Raw genomic sequence first — 21,260 nt, 5'->3', positions numbered from 1 at the left:
AACATACCTTAGGCTCCAAGAAATGTGCTCCAGGACAGTTACTCACGTGCTGACGGAGCTCGGCCACCTCCAGAGAGAGTCCCTGCAGGCGATGAACCAAATCCTGAACCGACACCATGATGGAACAGAAAAATCTTTCCTTAGAGAATTTGCTGGCTGGACTTACTGTTATGTTCTGCTACCAGAGCTAAGGAAAGAGAGGAGATCTGTCCCTACGATAGAACTCAGCTTAATCCCTACGATGTAACAGGGGACCTGATCCTGCGATCAGACCTGCTAAAGTCCTAAGCTAGTCTGTACGGAGACCTATAGATGTGGGGAGGGAATCCCTACAAGTACTAAGGACTGGGAGGAATATGGGACACCTCCTAACAGAAATAGTAGCAGACAGACGAACAAACAAAATATATAGAACATAGAGGTCAGTAGACCAAGCAAACTAACAGAGTTAGATACAGAGCACAGGCTAGCTAGAAAGTAGATATACAATGAAGTCCAGCAAAGCCAGAAGGGCGGAGCAGGATTAAATAGGCCAACAAGGTCATGTGACCAGCAAAGGAAAAAAAAACCTAACAGCAAGGTTCTAACATGTGGGCAATATGAAGATGACACCTAAAACCAGATAAAAAAGGGAGAAGTTGATTAAATCTTTGCATTGTGTGCATATGTGTGCCACACTAAGCATGGAGAAAACAGAAAAAGAAGAAGAGAACTGTCTGAGGAGTTAAGAACCAAAATTGTTGAAAAATATCAACAATTTCAAGGTCCATCTTCAGAGATCCAGATGTTCCTTTGTCCATGGTGCGCAACATAATTAATACATTTACAACCTATACAGTCAAATATCGTGGAGGTTCAAAGATGTTTAGGAATTGGTTTGCTGCCTCTGGCAGTAGGTGCCTTGACTATGTGCAGGGCATCATGAAATCTGAAGATTAGCAAAGGATTTTGGGTCACAATGTAGTGCCTAGTGTCAGAAAGCAGTGTTTGTGTGCTAGGTCATCAGTCTTACAGCATGACAATGACCCCAAACATACTTCAAGAAGCACCCAGAAATGGATGGAAACAAAGTGCTGGAGAGTTCTGACCCTCAATGAGCCAGGATCTAAATCCCATTGAACACCTGTGGAGAGATCTTAAAATTGCTGTTTGGAGAAAAATATTACAATTTGAAAGTCATCAGTGGTTGATACCATCTTTTCAGTTAGCCATTAAAAGGTAAGAAATTTCAAGCTTTCGAGACTACTCAAGTCGGTTCATCAGGCATAGTATAACACAAAATCTGAAGAGTCACATATTTATACACAAGAGGGCACAGGAATAATGCAATAGATAAGACAAGTGACATGAAGCAGAACTATCAGTATGGGAAAGGGAGAAGCAGTTGTGTCCGTAAATATTGGAAAAGTTCAAATATCAGGAGTATGAAAGTTTTATTGTCCTGCGATTGAGGTCTGGCCCATGATTGTGATGCCCTCAAACGGTCTGAGGAGCACATTCCTTAGTTGATGTAAAGACATAAATCCATGAGACACATTCATTCCTGCTCTGAGTGTGTCAAAGGTTGTCATAACTTTGTCTCTCTGAGATTTGAAGTTACCTTTTAATACAAGTAATTTCATGTCCATGAATGTTTGACCACAAGTAGGTCTATTCTTTTTTCTTTTATTGTGTGGCGATGAGAATTCATCCTTGTTCTAAGTTTTTGACCTGTCTCCCCTACATACAGACCCCCAGTTGGACATTTGGTACATATAATTAAGTACACTACATTAGATTTGATGTAGCTGAAAGTACCTGGGATCTTGTGGTCCTGATGTGAGCTGGGAATCTTTATCTTGTCCGTGGTCATTATAAATGGACGGGTTTTACAGTTACAGTTGGTAAGGATGAATGCTGTAAGTTTCACCACAAAGGTGAAACTATCCTCCCGGTCAGTTTGCTTTCCCTCCCAGTACCTTTTCATTCTAACAATGTTAGGTTTCTGGGAGATTATACTTGTTCCTTTTATTTTTGGTTCTCCTTAGCTTGCCTTCTTTGCCCTATATGAATGTGTCTTTGTTTCTCATTCAGGGTTTTCATATTTTACTTCATACTTTCCTTTCCCCTTGGTGACAGTGTGTTGCGGCCTCCCCTCTGGTTCCTCAGGAGGTACGAGAAACTCAACGGCCTATTAGGGAGTTAGGTCCGTGGTGGCATTTTTAGTTGTACAGCTAGTGCCTTTTAAGTCGGTACATAGACTAGTTGGGTGTAGTTGTGGCACTCTCCCCTATGTGGGTTCTCCAGTGGCTATCAAGATACGCTTTCTGGTTAAAACATTTCCCACATTTTGAACATGAAAAAGGCTTCTCCCCCGTGTGAGCTCTCTGATGTTTGATAAGAGTTGATTTCACTGTAAAACATTTCCCACATTCTGAACATGAAAAAGGCTTCTCTCCTGTGTGAGTTCTCTGATGTGTGATAAGAGTTGATTTCTCTGTAAAACATTTCCCACATTCTGAACATGAAAAAGGCTTCTCGCCTGTGTGAGTTCTCTGATGTGCGATAAGAGCTGATTTGTTTGTAAAAGATTTCCTACATTCTGAACAGGAAAATGGCTTCTCCCCTGTGTGAGTTCTCTGATGTATATTAAGTTGTGATTTCTGAACAAAACATTTCCCACAATCTGAACATGAAAATGGCTTCTCCCCTGTGTGAGTTCTCTGGTGCCTAACAAGATCTGATTTCTGATTAAAACATCTCCCACACTTGGAACAAGAAAATCTATTCTCTGCTGTGTGAATTTTTTGATGTTTAAGAAAAGACTTTTTGAGGGGAAAACTATTTGTATATTCTGGATGTGAAAATGGCTTCTTTGCATTAGCAGCAGTTCGTTTTTTAATGCTTATTTTGTGACTTTGATTTTCCTTAGTAGTCGTTAATGAATCAGAAGACAGGATCTGTTTCATAGGATCAGATGACAGATCTTTGCTGTGAAGGAATGATGGTTTATCTGGAGTAATGTCATTCAGTTCAATTGTATCCTGTGAGATCTCAAAATTATCTGATTTAAAAATTAAAGATGTCAGCTGTCCCTCTGATCTCCTGGTACAGTCATCTGCCAAGAAGAAAACCAATTATTATTTTTTAAGAAAAAATCCTTAAATTTTATATTTTTGAACATTTGTACTTATACTGTCTGTAAAAAAAGGCAAGTTATATAAAAAAAATTGAATTATTCACCAGGACAATGACAGTTCACAGTCTAATAGAAAACCTCATAGGATGAACCAGTAGAGCGTGGTGTTCAACTGTTTGTTAATTCTGCCTCCCAAATATGGAATAAAAAGCCGCCAATGTTATGTAGGTGAAAATAATACCAATAAAAACTTCTAATCATCTCACAAAAAAACAAGTCCCCACTCAGGTCCATCATCTGTCAGTGGAAAACCAGAGGTTTCCACATTATTAGTGGCTCAAAGGCTCTTGAAAAGCAACATGGCTTCCATAAACCAATCCAGCAATATCCACTCTCCCAAAGTCAGATCTCCCCCTCGCTTATGAGCTTTGCAGTAGTTTATGTACCTAAATCACATTTAGCCTCCATGTATTTGGCATTACTATAGTGAGAAGAACCCACTTAATTGATGGTGTGTGTCTCCTGGAGCACAATCTGGGTACTATGTGTTCGATAATAAAATGGCATATTAGCAATTTTCACTCTCCAACATCCACTGCATGATAATTTCTGGAAAGAGCCTGTGGAGTCAAAATAGTCACTACTCCTATAGATTAATTCACCGAGGGTTATAATTTCCAAAATGGAGTCACTTATGTGGATTTCTACTGCTCTGGTTTTCTGACATTTTGTTATATTAGGGCTTCTGCAAAAGGTGTATACCATCTCGTCTGGGACGTCTACTTCTCCTCCTGCTTCGACTTGTGTGACGTCTGCTTTTGTCACCAGGCGCCGCCTTATTCATCCTGCAGGCGGCGCTGGTGATGGAGGAGACGTCAGAACCAAAAGCTCTGGGCGGTGCAGGCTCTGTCCAGCCACTAAGATTAGGATTGCTGGGACCAGTAGTACCATCCAGTCTGGCAGTATGGGTGTGTGTGCTGTCCAGTTGGATTAATCTGCTCCCTGCTTTAGCCAATTGGAAAGCACCACACCCTACTAAAGCTGGAAGCATATTGCTGGAAGCTGCCAAATACAGCCTTGTTCTCCTCTGGTTCAGTCCTCTGTGCTCAGCTCCCGGATTGTGTATTTGTTTCCTGTTGTGACCCCGGCCCGTTTACTGACTACACGTGTCTTCTAATTTTGGATTTTCTCTATCTTCTTGGTTCTGACCCGGCTACCTGACTATTCTTCTTCCCATCTCACTCCACAGAACAGCAGGTAACACCGTGGCCCAAGCCTAGGGGTCTCTGTGTAAGTCCAGATCCATGTAGAGGGGTTAAACAAGTGTTTCCCAAACCCCATCCTCACGGCCCCCCACAGGTCATGTTTTCAGGATCTCCATAGTATTGCACAGGTGAGAGAAATCCTGATGCCTTGATGATACTTCAATCACCTGTGTAATACTAAGGAGATCCTGAAAACATGACCTGTGGGGGGCCGTGAGGATGGGGTTTGGGAAACAGTGGGTTAAACGGTGATGAGCAAAGTAATTTGTGAAATCTGTAAACAGGGTAGATAGTGCCAAGCCTATTCGTGGTAGCCATTTTTTGATCTTCCAGGTGACCATGAACAGTGCCCCCAATACATTGTGTCTGCACACTATCCCAGCAAAATCTGCATTCCTAATAGCTAAATGTCGCTCCTCCCCTTCTTAACCTGCCATGTGCCCAGACAGTAGGGTACAACCGTATATAGGGGATTGTCAGATTCAAAAGAAGTTGGAAAATAATTTGTAAGGTTCATTTGTTTCCTATTATCCTTTGTGAAGAATTCCAAAATTATCACCACAAAAAGTGACACACGTCAGATTTGAAAAATGGGGCCTGATTAGGAACAGAAAACTGGCTGCAGTAAGGGGTTAAATCAGAGGATTACTGAAGTCAAAAACTGTGACTAAAGACAATAACACATCTACTGAAATGATCAAACTCAACAGTCTCCATCAGAGAAAAAGGAGTAACTAGTGGTGAAACCTCTCTGGGGTAATTAGAGTATGGGGCTCGGAGGCTCTTGGCAATCTAAACCAGGGCTGGAGCCAACACATCTCCTGCAGGCGTGAATAAATGTATATTACAGCCATCAGCCACGCACAGCTTAGAGATATATCATGGCACAGGTGTAATGTTTTCTGTATAGTTTATCACAATCCTGTTTGAAGTTAGTTGGTTTTAAAAGAAATTGAAAAGTCAGGATAAAGGGAAACTCTGTTGTTATTGTACAGAAATTCACACTTGGCCTCACTGCACATTTAATGTCGATCATAAAAGTGAAGTTTGGCCAGAAAGACTGGACCTGGTCTTGTAGGGACCATATGAGCACATTCAGCAGCACAGAAGGGAGAGAAGGTGGATTCATCCAATAAGATATCAGGGAACTAGGAAGCCAACAGCATCATTACCCTCCGCTTTCTCTAAGAGGCCCATCATAATATTTTTCTACAAGAGATTTTCTCACTTGTCAGCACATTCTACATACGCTGTCATTTTACTTTGTAGTTTACAGATCTGGGCAGGTAATGGTCAGCATCATCTAATCCCAGGGGGTAGGTGGATCCTCCAGGTTGTAAGTTGTATAAAAAAAAAGGGCTTTTCACAATTTCTCAAAGAAAATTGAACATTTTCGGATGGAGGAGAATGTTATGCTCCAGCGGCAAAATGGTGATCACACGATTGTCATACGGCCGGACTACACAACCGATAAAGAAGCCACAGCCGGTGTCTGAGAAGAATCTGTGACTTCTCTGCATTTAGTGGTTACTACTCACCTGGGTAGTCATATGTAGGAATCTCCTCTTTACACCGCTCATCACCCCTTACATATGCCTCTATAGTATTAATATGGGTCAGATCTTCACCCTGAAACAAATATTATAAAAGTCACAGACAGATGAGAAGTCACATCTATGATCAGCTCTAATCCGATCATCTTCACCGTTCTCACTACACAAGTATAAAACATATAATACTGGTGGATAAAACAAGACTGAGCACAAGACCTTCACAGCCATCTACACATCATAGAGGAGATCTCATGACACCTTCTCTCCATCTACCTGATGATCCTGAGGAACATTGGGGTCTTCTTGTTTACAGTCCTGTGGAAGAGGACGGGGACATCTTTCTGGTGTTGTCCTCTTACAGGATAGATCTGGAGGAAACACATACAGGGACTGATTTCATTCTTTACATACAGATAATTATGGGCCGTGTGTATTCAGTCCTGTCTATTACCTGGTGATGTGAGGGGCTGGGGAACCTCCATCATGACGTCCTTGTACAGATCTTTGTGTCCTTCTAAATACTCCCACTCCTCCATGGAGAAATAAACAGCGACATCCTGACACCTTATAGGAACCTGACACATACAATGATACCGTCATCCCCCCGATCCCTTCATAGCGTTACTGTATAATGTGCCAGCATTCCCAGCAGTGTCACCTCTCCAGTCAGCAGCTCAATCATCTTGTAGGTGAGTTCTAGGATCTTCTGGTCATTGATGTTCTCGTGTATCAGGGGGTGAGGTGGAAGCCCTGTGATTGGGCTCAGGCTTCTTCCCCATCCCTCAGACACAGTGGCCTGACAGCGCTCACTAGAGGTCTTCTTCACTACTGTGTAATCCTGGTTATGGAGAGACACATTAATAAATCTCACTCCAGACATTTCCAGAGTCCTCACCTCTCCAGTTCTGTCCATCTGTTATTCCCATAGATAAGAATGATGTAATGTGACCTCATCAGAATCTCTCACCTCTCCAGTAAGGCGGAAGAGGATCTCTAGGGTGAGGTGTAATATCCTCTCCGCCATCTTTTCTGTGTCCATAACTATCTTTGATGGGTAAATCAGGAAAATTCTCTTATATAGATCTTCACTGAGAGGATCCGATATTTTAGGGACCTGAATGAGAAGAAGATGAAATCCTGTGTAATAATACAATTACTGGAAATAATAAGGGGAAACATATGAGGAGATTTATTATTTTACAGTATTTAGTTTTTGTCTTTACATCTACTAATAAAACCTATATCTTAGGCCATAGATAACAAGCAATTTCTTCCTTGGAGTCTGCAGCTGAATAAGTTTCTCATAGACTCACTGTCAGGGAAATATTGAGAAAATATTAACAATTTCTCCCAAACCCCTCTTCCCTCTCACCCCTCCCTTATCCACCATTTGGACCAACTGTTTCCATGCAATTTAACACACACACAGCAGAAGTCACTTGTAGACAAATGAAGCACAAAAGGTGCTACTGACCCACTTAACATACGAATGCATCTCCTCTTAGCACAGACCTGGGATAGATTGACACTTTCCAGCAGGGGCAGAGATTGAAGGAAAACTCATTTAGGCTTCAAAGGGGTTTAACACAAACTCCAGGATATCCGGAGCTGATACGAAATAAGAAATATTGGAAGTTCCATAACTCTGCTAATAATGGGACACATATTTTTAGTGGCAGGGTCAGCCAAGGAACAATAGGCTTATTTTTTTCGTAGTTGTGAGCCCCTCCGGGGTGCAAAAGTAACAAAATAACAGACTGCAGCTACGTCATATGTGGTCTCTAAAGGAAGGTAAATTCATAACTGAAAAAATGGTATTACTTCCGGGCTTCTGCGATCAACCAACAATAAGTTATCGCAAAAGCCAGATATCCTAATAAAAATATGGAGGCTGGAGAACAGCCCATGTAATGTCATCCTAGGATCTGTGTGGGCATGTCTCCCCTTAGGCATAAAAGAATCCACGGAGGATGGATGAGTATTCATTGCCAGGGGGGTATGGAGACTATAATAAACAGATGTTGTTCGATAACAGTCAAATCAATAAGTGGGGCGCCCCCCTCCAGTTAAATGGAATTGTCTCTGCGATATGTTTATTAAGCAAGTCTTCTTTAATCCTGTTTATATTGTGTACCTGTATATTCTGTACTGTATTGTCCCCTTTGTAAAGTCCTTGTATATTTTTCATAACATTGCCTTCATTTTGGATTAAATATAAAATGTAATAGTCCTGTTTCTCTTGCTCTGTAATCGTTCCCTCCCCCGAAGCCATAAACGCTACCAGAGCGCAGGTGTCAAACCAGGCCTGTATTATATTTCAAATCTGGACGGTGGTGGCAGCGAATAATAATAATTGGGTTATCGTGAAGCTGACAGTGACCGTACGGGGGCGTATATACATATCCCGACAGAGTGACGGCAATGGTGAGAGATTGTGTGATCTTCCCGGTGTCGTCTCTTTGCGAGTTCCTGACACTCACCTTCCATAACGCTAATTCTCGTCTCATTTTCCGACACTGGAATTGGCATTCGCAATACTGCAGGAGATATTCATCACAAGTGACATGAGAAATAACTACTTCATGATGAGGCAACATCTTCTACTACGGCTCTAAAACCATATTTGGCCAGAGTCCGTCACTGACTACATCACCACCGGCCGTCTATATGAATGTTTCCCGTCTTCCTCAGACTTTAATCTTTTAGCAAGTTAGATCTCATGTCTGATTCACACACAGAAGTTTGAGGCTTTTAAAAAAGCTGTTTTGCTTGCACAAACACCGCGGACAGAAATGATTTGATACTAAAGTCTACATGTGCAGTGTATTATGGGGTTTACTTCTGGCCTTAGGCTTTCCTATATTACAAGAAAAAACCCAGAAAAAAAAGCAGACATTAAAATGTTTCAAAAGAAAATTGGCACCAACAATTCTTGTAAAAAAAAAAAAAAAAAACATGCAAAAAGCAGAAGACACATTGTCACTTTTAAACATTTGTTTTTGTTCTCATACAAATTCTTTTGGGCACCAGAACAAAAATGTACACTGCAAGGCTGGCACAGCTGCAGCTGCAATAAAACCACTTGCTCCTGCAAAAGGCAAACATGGCATCTAAGAAGGTTTGACAGAGTTCGGCTGAATGCCCCTCCTCCCCCAAGTGCTCAATAGTATGGGGCTGACTAGTTCCTACAATACTAATGTCTAATAATGGTGCCTGGTCCTGCAATGTACGAAAGTCTATTAGGCCGGGCCAGAGGCAACGTTCAATAAGTTACCTTTTAACACCCCCATAAACATTAGACTAAAGTTGCATGATAGCACTGATTTCGAGGGGTTTGGTAAACTATACAATGTATTTGGAGGCCTCCCGACAGATGATGTCAGGGCAGAGAAGGATCTGGGATCCTGAATTTCAGAGGCTAAAATGTTTGTTCTTCCTGTAGATAATCCTCCGATAGAGGAGTCTGGAGGCGACCCTCATACAGATCACAGGAAAGCTGGAATATTTGTGTGTATGGGGGAGTCAGGAGAGATAACCGTCTGCCAAATGACCGATCAGCCAACACTTATCTCATGTGTACGGGCCGTTAGTATTACACTGACAGGCAGTGATAATACACGGCACTACAGTAGTACACTGCATCATCTGAGCAATCAGAGGCTTCTGTGTTGTATGATCGCACTAATGAGAGTTGTTTAAAAACGTTTATAAAAAAGGTTTAAAAAAGTTTTAAAATAAAAATATCACAGTTTTAGCAAAAATAAATATTCATCACTATAGAGAAAACATGGCTATAATGGGAAAATGGAGAGGGAGGTCAGCTCACTGTTTATTCAATGTATCTTGTCTGAAGATCACCGCATGGAGCCGCCCTGGTCAGGGACATTTCAAGGTTCAAGTAGAGAAAGGAGGAGAGATGGATTCTCCAGCATTGTCTATATTGTTAAAACCTCACATTTATTGTGGATTCATAAAAACTGTTGTGATGACATACCACCAAGTGCCCACATACCAAACCAATGCTTATTCCTGATTTACAACATGTGAGTCTCCGTGATACTTTTATATCCTTCCCTTTGGAAAGCCAGAGTGTCCATTAATTACTGAGTACTTCTCAGACAATTTAACCCTGTATTGTATGGAAGAAAAAGATAATACACAAATACAACTCAGACATGAGACATTCAATAAAATCACTGGAAGTCAAAGACAAATACAATTAATTGCACTGTAATATTAATCCTGTCTGATGTTCATTCCTTGTGGGGCTCTAGTGTGTAATCTAAATATCCAATATGACTTTCTATTTAAGATTTTTCTTTTCATATCTCCACCTCTTAATGGTTTATAAGACTTTTCTATTCCTAATATCTGAAGGATCTGATATCCCCTGTATGTTTTTGTGAAAAGCGTCTTGAAACCACAGACAGGTTTAATGTTGTGGGATTGATTGCGTCAGATAAATGTCTTCTAATACATGTTTATAGCGGATCTGACGTCCATCCCACATATTGTAGTTAACTCTCTATACACTCTATTATATAGATGACCCCTATAGTGTTACAACTGATGAAATTGTATATTGCAAATTGCTGTCCGGTTAGATTTTCTTCAAAGGTGTAGGTTTTATTAACATAGTTGCATGTTTTACAGGATGTATGTCCACATTTATATATGTACTAGCTATTGAGCCCGCTCTACGCCCGGGTGGCGAGCATTTTTATTGGTATATGGTCGCCCATGCTGGTATGTGCTGCCCCCATCCTGTTCCCCAATCCTGGTATGCGTGGCCCCCTCATCCCCCAATCCTGGTATGCATGGTACCCCTCATCCCCCAATGCTGGTTTGCATGGTACCCCTCATCCCCCAATGCTGGTATGCATGGTACCCCTCATCCCCAATCCTGGTATGCATGGCATCCCTCATCCCAATCCTGGCATGCATGGCGCTCTTCATCCTGGTATGCATGGCTCCCTCATACCCAATCCTGGTATGCATGGTACCCCTCATCCCTATCCTGGTATGCATGGCACCCCATCACTCATCCCTATCCTGGTAAGTATGGTACCCCTCATCCCTATCCTGGTATTCATGGCACCCGATCCCTCATCCCTATCCTGGTATACATGGCACACCTCATCCGAATCCTGGTATACATGGCCCCCCCCAGATCCCTATCCTGGTATGCATGGTACCCCTCATCCCAAATCCTGGTATGCATGGCACCCCTCATTCCCAATCCTGGTATTCATGGCACCCTGCATCCCTATCCTGGTATGTATGGTACCCCTCATCCTGGTATACATGGCACCCCTCATTCCAATTCTGGTATGTATGGCCTCCTCATCCTTCAATCCTGGTATGCATGGCACTCCATCCCTCATTCTGGTATGCATGGTACCCTTCATTCCTATCCTGGTATGCATGGTACCCCTCATCCCTATTCTGGTATGCATGGTACCCCTCATCCCTATTCTGGTATGCATGGTACCCCTCATCCTGGTATGCATGGCACCCCATCCCTCATCCTGGTATGCATGGCACCCCATCCCTCACCCTGGTATGAATGGTACCCCACATCCCTATTTTGGTATGCATGGTACCCCTCATCCCCCAATGCTGGTATGCATGGTACCCCTCATCCCCAATCCTGGTATGCATGGCATCCCTCATCCCAATCCTGGCATGCATGGCGCCCTTCATCCTGGTATGCATGGCTCCCTCATACCCAATCCTGGTATGCATGGAACCCCTCATCCCTATCCTGGTATGTATGGTACCCCTCATCCTGGTATACATGGCACCCCTCAATCCAATTCTGGTATGTATGGCCTCCTCATCTTTCAATCCTGGTATGCATGGCACTCCATCCCTCATCCTGGTATGCATGGTACCCCGCATTCCTATCCTGGTATGCATGGTACCCCTCATCCCTATTCTGGTATGCATGGCACCCCATCCCTCATACTGGTATGAATGGTACCCCACATCCCTATTTTGGTATGTATGGTACCCCTCATCCCCCAATGCTGGTATGCATGGTACCCCTCATCCCCCAATGCTGGTATGCATGGTACCCCTCATCCCCCAATGCTGGTATGCATGGTACCCCTCATCCCCCAATGCTGGTATGCATGGCATCCCTCATCCCAATCCTGGCATGCATGGCGCCCTTCATCCTGGTATGCATGGCTCCCTCATACCCAATCCTGGTATGCATGGTACCCCTCATCCCTATCCTGGTATGTATGGTACCCCTCATCCTGGTATACATGGCACCCCTCAATCCAATTCTGGTATGTATGGCCTCCTCATCTTTCAATCCTGGTATGCATGGCACTCCATCCTTCATCCTGGTATGCATGGTACCCCGCATTCCTATCCTGGTATGCATGGTACCCCTCATCCCTATTCTGGTATGCATGGTACCCCTCATCCTGGTATGCATGGCACCCCATCCCTCATACTGGTATGCATGGCACCCCATCCCTCATCCTGGTGTGAATTGTACCCCACATCCCTATTCTGGTATGTATGGTACCCCTCATCCTGGTATACATGGCACCCCTCATCCCAATTCTGGTATGTATGGCACCCCTCATCCCCCAATCCTGGTATGTATGGCCTCCTCATCCCCCAATTCTGGTATGCATGGCTCCCTCATCCCCAATCCTGGTATGAATGGCTCCTCATCCCTATCCTGGTATGCATGGTACTCCTCATCCCTATCCTGGTATGCATGGTACTCCTCATCCCTATCCTGGTATACATGGTACCCCTCATCCCTATCCTGGTATACATGGTACCCCTCATCCTGGTATACATGGCACCTCTCATCCCAATTCTGGTATGCATGGCTCCCTCATCCCCCAATCCTGGTATGCACGGCACCACATATTCCTATCCTGGTATGCATGGCCCCCCTCATCCTCCAATCCTGGCATGCGTGGCCCCCCTCACCTCCCAATCCTGGCATGCGTGGTACCCCTCACCCACCAATCCTGATATGCGTGGTACCCCTCAACCCCCCCAATCCTGATATGCGTGTTACCCCTCAACCCCCCAATCCTGATATGCGTGGTACCCCTCACCACCCCAATCCTGGTATGCGTGGCCCCCTCACCCCCAAATCCTGGTATGCGTGGCCCCCACATCCCCCAATCCTAATATGTGTGGCCCCCTCATCCCTTTCACGCTGGACACATACAAAAAAAACAAAAACACTAATACTCACCTTTGTTCCCTGTGCTCCAGCGCTGTGATGTCCTGTTCTGCCGGAGGCCTGGGGAGGAGCGTGGCGCCGGAGTACGCACGTGCCCATACCACGCTGTCCGGCGCCATTTTGCTGAAGACCCACTGCAAATGTGTCTTCTGTAAAATGGCGCCAGATAGCGCTATGCGCATGCGCCGATTCTGATGCCTTCACTCCTGCCCCGGTCTCCGGCGAGAAGAGAGGTGCCGCAGCAACGCTCCTCCCGGTCAGGTAAGTATGTAAGAATAGCGTCGGAGATCGTGGTATGCGTTCAGTGCCTACACATACCGCGATCTCCGGCGCCATACACACTCCTCTTACCTGTAACGGCTTCATGCGTTCTTCTGTCTGGAGCCAGAATGCGCAGGCGTGTCGCACTTGCACAGTCTATAGAGGATTCAGACAGAGGGACGCTTGTACGATTATATTATAGATATATTCTTTATTCTTATATAGCGCCAACATATTCCGCAGCGCTTTACATACATTATCATCGCTGTCCTCATTGGGGCTCACAATCTAAATAAAAAAAAAACCTAACCAAGGATAACCAAGTCACATTACGTTTGATATTTGTTTCTTGAAAAAGAATAGGTGAAAGTTTTCCGCCGAGTGTAGAAGCCTTTTTGGATACAAAACTCAAACAAAATATGCAAAAGAATTTACAAAGTCTGGAGGATGGATCTCAGACATCAAAAAAACTAAGTTTGAAAGAGATATCAAAGACAACGAGTCAAATTCAATTTACACATGGAAATGAAACAAACCAAGAGCTACTGTTCTGAAATACAGATCACACAATAAATTCAAAGGAAATAGAGGAGAGCGGAGGTCAGCTTCACAAATCCTAATGTGTCCATGGGTTCCTCTAATTATAATTCTGTGAGGACTTATCTGATGCATCAGTGGAATCAACTAAAGACAGATGGAACAAAAATAAATTCTCAAGTATTCCCCACAATTCAGCACAAAACAACAGGCCGGAAGAAAGCTCAAACGTGCCGGATATGTGCGTTCCATGCCGGAGTGCATCACAGTCTACTATCTTCGAATGTGCATGTCCGGAAGCATGCATTCCACGCCGGAGTGTATAATAGTTTTGGATTGCATTCCACCAACATAGGATTATTCTGTTTCTGAGATCAGCGTCATGGGAGACTAAAAACAAGCATTGCACATCCTCCCATCATGCAATAAGCATGTAGATATACTTTATCACTACATAAGATATGGGATGATGGCCCACAGTATATTCCTAAAAAGTCAAATTTGACCCCTATTGCACAATTAGAGATACAAAAGAATTACCACACTTGTTAATTACAAAATAGTATAAGTGGAATAATTGATTAGTAATAATTCTGATATAGAAGCTCAGCTATTTTGATGAAGTACAATATGTCAACCCCATTCACAGGGAACTGAGTAGCAATGGGTAGAGTATAAAATCCAAAAATATAATCCAGAATGGGGCTGTATTCACACAAAACAGGCATAAGAAATTTTCTCATCGAGTCCCTTTCTGCAGGCTTTTTCAAATCCTCAGAGAAATGTGTCCAAGTCCCCGTCCTTTTCCATTACAGGAAAATGCTCTGGACAGGGTTTAAAGCAGTTGGTGTTGCCGGGCTCATTGCCCGATGCGGTGGATTTCGGCAACTGGATTCGGGCTAACTCCAGCTGGTACCGCTTCTCATCTTGCCACTTTCGTTCAGCAGCTTCTCAATCAGTTTTGGCCTGTAGCTCAGCTCTCTCAGCCTCGGCCTGTTGCTCAGCAGCCTCTCGGTCAGCTTGGGCCTGTTGCTCAGCTCTCTCAGCCTCGGCCTGTCGCTCAGCAGCTTCTCGATCAGCTTGGGCCTGTCGCTCAGCAGCTTATCGATCAGCTTGGGCCTGTCCCTCAGCAGCCTCTCGGTCAGCTTGGACCTGTTACACAGCTCTCTCAGCCGCAGCCTGTCGCTCGGCAGCCTCTCTGTCAGCTTGGGCCCGTTGCTCTGCTCGCTCCTGGAATTTCAGGACCAGCTGCAGTTGTCCATCACAATTGTCTGCGGCGAGCAGCTCCAAGGCCATCTATAGGTGGGGGTGCACACTACCCTGGCTGCGGGTCTGGCTGGCAATCACAGGTGGGACCCCTGCAGCAGCACCATCCGGGCCTTGGCTGGCCGCCCCCATCATCCGAGCTCTGCTGTCGGACGGGCTCTGTAGCACCTTGCAAAAGTTCAGCAATCATTTGGTGCCTGGTCTTGCCCATGGGGTCAATCTGTCTCAGCTCACAGAGAGCAGTGAGAGTCTCCTTTGACTGCTGGTGATACCAGGGCTCTTCACGTGGAGCCATCATTGCCAAATAAAAGATAGGACAGAAAAACAAGAGAAAGGGAGGGGATGCAACTGCTATACGTACAGTAATGTCCCAAATAAAAAAATATTAAGACACTGACTCTTATTTATTAAAAATCTGCACAGAATTCTCGCAAGAACAGTGTAAGTTTTCAGTGACAGGAATGATTGCTCAATCCAACCACTGATGTTCTGTAATATCCCACCGCTTGCCACCAATTTGTCAGCAGATTCTTTTATGCTGTTGAAGGGAAAGACCAGCCCGAACACACCCTGAGATGACATCACGGGGGCTGGTCTCCAGCCTCCATATCTTTATTATACATGTGTTTTTTGTGATAACTTATCATGGGTTGATCGTAGAGGCCCGAAAGTGATACAATTTTTTCCGTTATGATTTTACCTTTCTCCAGAAACCTCACACGGTACAGCTGTGATCTGTTATTTTGGGACTTTTGCGCCACAGCCCCCAAGAGGGGCATACAGAGACAGGAAAATATCCATATCGTTCCCTAGCTAACCCTGTCACTAAAAATATGGGTCCCATCATTATCAGAATTATGAAACTTTAGTTATAACATATTTTGTTTCAAATCCGAAGATCCTGTAGTCTTTGTTAAACCCCTTTTGAGCCTAAACGCCATTTTCTCTTTCCTTCCATCTCTGCTCCTCTGCTGGAAGGTGTCAATCTATCCCAGGTCTGTGCTGAGAGGAGATGCATTCGTATGTGAAGCAGAATAGGCTACTGAGCTTCTTGTACTGTTATTTGCATACCAACAGCTGCGTGGAGTGTCAGCTTTCCTCTGGTGACAAATGGTGGATAAAGGAGGGATGAAAGGGGGTTTCAGGGACAGAGAAAAATTGTTAATACTTTCTCAATATTTCCCTGACAGAAACTATGCACTAAATGGTCCCGAACTGACCGACCCTTTCTGAAAGTTATTATGGGAGTAGATCCTACAGCACCCTCAAGTCCGGTTCAGACACAAGTATATCCCAGTGTTTTCTGAGGATATGAAAGATACAGTCACTCTGATTGTCGTAAGTTTTTCTTACTCGTGTTGTCCAATCTTTTTTCTTGGTGTCTTGGTTAGGTATGGAGGAGTGTCTGTCTCTCCCATTTTTCTGCAAACGATGATGCGGAATCCAAAATATACCAGGAGTAGTCTTTTTCCCTGAAGCTGATGTTCAGGTCTATTGCCTGTATATTAAAATCTGTGACATTAGAGCAGTACCCTCTCAACAATAAAAATTGGCCCTTGGGTATTCCTCTTTTTATGGGGAAGCGTTGGTGGCTATCCCACTTCAATAGTTTATTAGTGCTTGAACGTTTATGGTAGATGAGTGTTCCTAGGGTCCCATTGCAATCTTTCTTGATTAGTACATCCAGGAACAGCAACTGGTAATAATTAAACTCTGATATAAATCTCAGGCAGTCTCTATTGATGTTGAGTTCCCTGACAAATTCAAAAGATTGTTCACTCGTCCCTGACCAGATGACAAAAATGTAGTCAATATATTTGTACCATACCCCAATATATGGATCCCACCACTTACGATGATCCCTGAATATTGTGGATTCCTCCCACCAGTCCAGGGATAGGTTACCGTACAAGGGTCAAGGGGCTCCCCATCGCAGTAGCCCTGAGCTGGTGGAACTACTTCCTGTCAAAAAGAAAGAAGTTATGAGTAAGAGTGAATTTTAGAAGATCCTCCATGAAGTCATTATGTCTGCTACATGCTATTGACTTCGATTTCAAGAAATGTCTTACTCCTCTGATACCATCCTCATGCAATATATTACTGTACAAAGACTCAATATCTAGTAATGCCGGCTGCTCCCCTACATGCATGTATACATGCTCGAGGGTATACATGTAGGGGAGCAGGCAAACTGAAAACCATTTTCCAACGGGATTATTCCAACTGCAGGACCTCAGACGGTACTATAGGAACATTATACTGTGTGGGGGGCATTATACATACTGCATAAAAGGCATAATGGGGGCATTACACAGTGGGGGGCATCATACATACTCTCTAAGGGGCATAATGGGGGCATTACACTGTGTGGGGGCATCATACATCCTGTATAAGGGGCATAATGGGGGAATTACACTGTGTGGGGGCATCATACATACAGCATAAGGGGCATAATGGGGGCATTACACTGTGTGGGGACATCATACATCCTGTATAAGGGGCATAATGGGGGCATTACACTGTGTGGGGGCATCATACATACTGCATAAGGGGCATAATGGGGGCATTACACTGTGTGGGGGCATCATACATACTGCATAAGGGGCATAATGGGGGCATTACACTGTGTGGGGGCATCATACATACTGCATAAGGGGCATAATGGGGGCATTACACTGTGGGGGGCATCATACATCCTGCATAAGGGGCATCATACATCCTGCATAAGGGGCATAATGGGGGCATTACACTGTGTGGGGGCATCATATATACTGCATAGGGGGCATCATACATCCTGCATAAGGGGCATAATGGGGGCATTACACTGTGTGGGGGCATCATACATACTGCATAAGGGGCATAATGGGGGCATCATACATACTACATAAGGGGCATTACACTGTGGGGGGAATCATACATACTACATAAGGGGCATTACACTGTGGGGGGAATCATACATACTGCATAAGGGGCATAATGGGGGCATCATACAGTGGTGGCCAAAAGTATTGGCACCCCTGCAATTCTGTCAGATAATACTCAGTTTCTTCCTGAAAATGATTGCAATCACAAATTCTTTGGTATTATTATCTTCATTTAATTTGCTTGCAAGGAAAAAACACAAAAGAGAATGAAGCAAAAATCAAATCATTGATCATTTCACACAAATCTCCAAAAATGGGCCAGACAAAAGTATTGGCACCCTCAGCCTAACACTTGGTTGCACAACCTTTAGCCAAAATAACTGCGAACAACCGCTTCCGGTAACCATCAATGAGTTTCTTGCAATGCTCTGCTGGAATTGTAGACCATTCTTCTTAGGCAAACTGCTCCAGGTCCCTGATATTTGAAGGGTGCCTTCTCCAAACTGCCATTTTGAGATCTCTCCACAGGTGTTCTATGGGATTCAGGTCTGGACTCATTGCTGGCCACCTTAGAAGTCTCCAGTGCTTTCCCTCAAACCATTTTATAGTGCTTTTGGAAGTGTGTTTTGGGTCATTGTCCTGCTGGAAGACCCATGACCTCTGAGGGAGACCCAACTTTCTCACACTGGGCCCTACATTATGCTGCAAAATTTGTTAGTAGTCTTCAGACTTCATAATGCCAAGCACACGGTCAAGCAGTCCAGTACCAGAGGCAGCAAAGCAACCCCAAAACATCAGGGAACCTCCGCCATGTTTGACTGTAGGGACCATGTTCTTTTCTTTGAATGCCTCTTTTATTTTCCTGTACACTCTATGTTGATGCTTTTTCCCCAAAAGCTCTACTTTTGTCTCATCTGACCATTCTTCCAAAATGTTTTAGGCTTTCTCAGGTAAGTTTTGGCAAACTCCAGCCTGGCTTTTTTATGTCTCGGGGTAAGAAGTGGGGTCTTCCTGGGTATCCTACCATACAGTCCCTTTCATTCAGACGCCGCCGGATAGTACGGGTTGACACTGTTGTACCCTCGGACTGCAGGGCAGCTTGAACTTGTTTGGATGTTAGTCGAGGTTCTTTATCCACCATCCGCACAATCTTGTGTTGAAATCTCTCGTCAATTTTTCTTTTCCGTCCACATCTAGGGAGGTTAGCCACAGTGCCATGGGCTTTAAACTTCTTGATGACACTGTGCACGAAAGACACAGGAACATTCAGGTCTTTGGAGATGGACTTGTAGCCTTGAGATTGATCATGCTTCCTCACAATTTGGTTTCTCAAGTCCTCAGACAGTTCTCCTCAGACAGTTCTTTGGTCTTTTTTCTTTTCTCCATGCTCAATGTGGTACACACAAGGACACAGGACAGAGGTTAAGTCAACTTTAATCCATGTTAACTGGCTGCAAGTGTGATTTAGTTATTGCCAACACCTGTTAGGTGCCACAGGTAAGTTACAGGTGCTGTTAATTACACGAATTAGAGAAGCATCACATGATTTTTCAAAGGGTGACAATACTTTTGTCCACCCCCTTTTTTAGGTTTGGTGTGGAATTATATCCAATTTGGCTTTAGGACAATTCTTTTTGTGTTTTTTTCATTGAAGACAAATTAAATGAAGAGAATAATACCAAAGAATTTGTGATTGCAATCATTTTCGGGAAGAAACTGAGTATTATCTGACAGAATTGCAGGGGTGCCAATACTTTTGGCCACCACTGTACATACTACATAAGGGGCATAATGGGGGCATTACACTGTGGGTGGCATCATACATCCTGCATAAGAAGCATAATGGGGGCATTACACTGTGGGGGCATCATACATCCTGCATAAGGGGCATAATGGGGGCATTACACTGTGTGGGGGGCATCATACATACTACATAAGGGGCATCATACATACTACATAAGGGGCATAATGGGGGCATTACACTGTGGGGACATCATACATCCTGCATAAGGGGCATAATGGGGGCATCATACATCCTGTATAAGGGGCATAATGGGGACATTACACTGTGTGTGGGGCATCATACATCCTGCATAAGGGGCATAATGGGGGCATTACACTGTGTGGGGGCATCATACATACTGCATAAGGGGCATAATGGGGGCATTACACTGTGGGGCATCATACATACTGCATAAGGGGCATAATGGGGGCATTACACTGTGTGGGGCATCATACATCCTGCATAAGGGGCATAATGGGGGCATTACACTGTGGGGGCAGTAAAGGGGTCCTGTACTATGAGAACAATACGTTTCCTCCTTCCTGTCTCCATAGTTGGGTCGTATGTATCTATTACAGGAAACAGAACAAAAACCTTATGATTCTTATAAAGGGGCAACACAAGACCCCAAAAGAGTCTCCGTGCTGAAGGGGTTAATGCCCCCTGCGCCCAGTAATGGGGTCTCCACATACCTCCACCTGCAGAGCCGCCACCACATATATGGCTGCTCTGTGCGCACAGGAGCTGTGATGAGGTCACAGGAGGGGAGGAGTCAGGGGTCACATGATCAGGGGCCTCAGTGGATGCAGGACTCTGCTATGCTGGTTGTCATGGTGCTGGATGAGCTGAAGGTTATGTGTGGGGTCAGGAGGGGTTTACAGTGTGGATGTAGCAGAGCCGTGTGTGTACGAGGTGTACGGAGCAGAGCCGTGTGTGTACGAGGTGTACGGAGCAGAGCCGCATGTGTACGAGGTGTACGGAGCGGAGCCGCATGTGTACGAGGTGTACGGAGCGGAGCCGCGTGTGTACGAGGTGTACGGAGCGGAGCCACGCGTGTACGAGGTGTACGGAGTGGAGCCGCGTGTGTACGAGGTGTACGGAGCGGAGCCGCGCGTGTACGAGGTGTACGGAGCGGAGCCACGCGTGTACGAGGTGTACGGAGTGGAGCCGCGTGTGTACGAGGTGTACGGAGCGGAGCCGCGTGTGTACGAGGTGTACGGAGCAGAGCCACGCGTGTACGAGGTGTACGGAGCGGAGCCGTGTGTGTACGAGGCGTGCGGAGCAGAGCCGCGTGTGTACGAGGTGTACGGAGCGGAGCCGCGTGTTTACGAGGTGTACGGAGCGGAGCCGCGTGTGTACGAGGTGTGCGGAGCGCGTGTGTACGAGGCGTA

The 21,260-nt window shown here is 44.6% G+C and overlaps 1 protein-coding gene across 2 annotated transcripts; it reads right to left on the bottom strand.

Annotated features, from left to right (window-relative positions):
- Positions 1 to 1,671: 1,671 nt before the first annotated feature.
- Positions 1,672 to 20,643, bottom strand: LOC141221826 (uncharacterized). Of its 2 annotated transcripts, XM_073666591.1 has the most exons (8): positions 20,562 to 20,643; positions 17,077 to 17,184; positions 6,904 to 7,050; positions 6,595 to 6,774; positions 6,388 to 6,511; positions 6,210 to 6,304; positions 5,922 to 6,012; positions 1,672 to 3,097 (listed from the first exon to the last, which is right to left on the bottom strand). In XM_073666591.1, exons 3-8 carry the CDS (start codon positions 6,973 to 6,975, stop codon positions 2,241 to 2,243), a joined length of 1,419 nt encoding a protein of 472 aa, XP_073522692.1. In that variant the 5' UTR covers positions 6,976 to 7,050; positions 17,077 to 17,184; positions 20,562 to 20,643; the 3' UTR covers positions 1,672 to 2,240. The 2 variants fall into 2 exon arrangements, with proteins under 2 accessions (XP_073522692.1, XP_073522693.1); XM_073666592.1 differs by lacking the exon at positions 17,077 to 17,184.
- Between the last annotated feature and the right edge of the window lie 617 nt (positions 20,644 to 21,260).

This window comes from Phyllobates terribilis, unplaced genomic scaffold (assembly GCF_046119375.1).
Source record: "Phyllobates terribilis strain yellow unplaced genomic scaffold, ASM4611937v1 Scaffold_335__1_contigs__length_2066515, whole genome shotgun sequence".
Lineage (NCBI taxonomy): Eukaryota > Metazoa > Chordata > Amphibia > Anura > Dendrobatidae > Phyllobates > Phyllobates terribilis.
The sequence above is the reverse complement of the archived record's forward strand: the minus strand, read 5'-3'. Positions and strand labels throughout refer to the sequence as shown.

Bases quoted from the DNA above. Each gene is read 5' to 3' on its own strand.
- LOC141221826 (XM_073666591.1), bottom strand. From the start codon at position 6,975: ATGGACACAGAAAAGATGGCGGAGAGGATATTACACCTCACCCTAGAG. The intron at 6,013-6,209 runs GTAGATGGAGAG...TATTTGTTTCAG, and splicing joins ATGTTCCTCAGGATCATCAG to GGTGAAGATCTGACCCATAT. The intron at 3,098-5,921 runs GTGAGTAGTAAC...TCTTCTTGGCAG, and splicing joins TCCTACATATGACTACCCAG to ATGACTGTACCAGGAGATCA.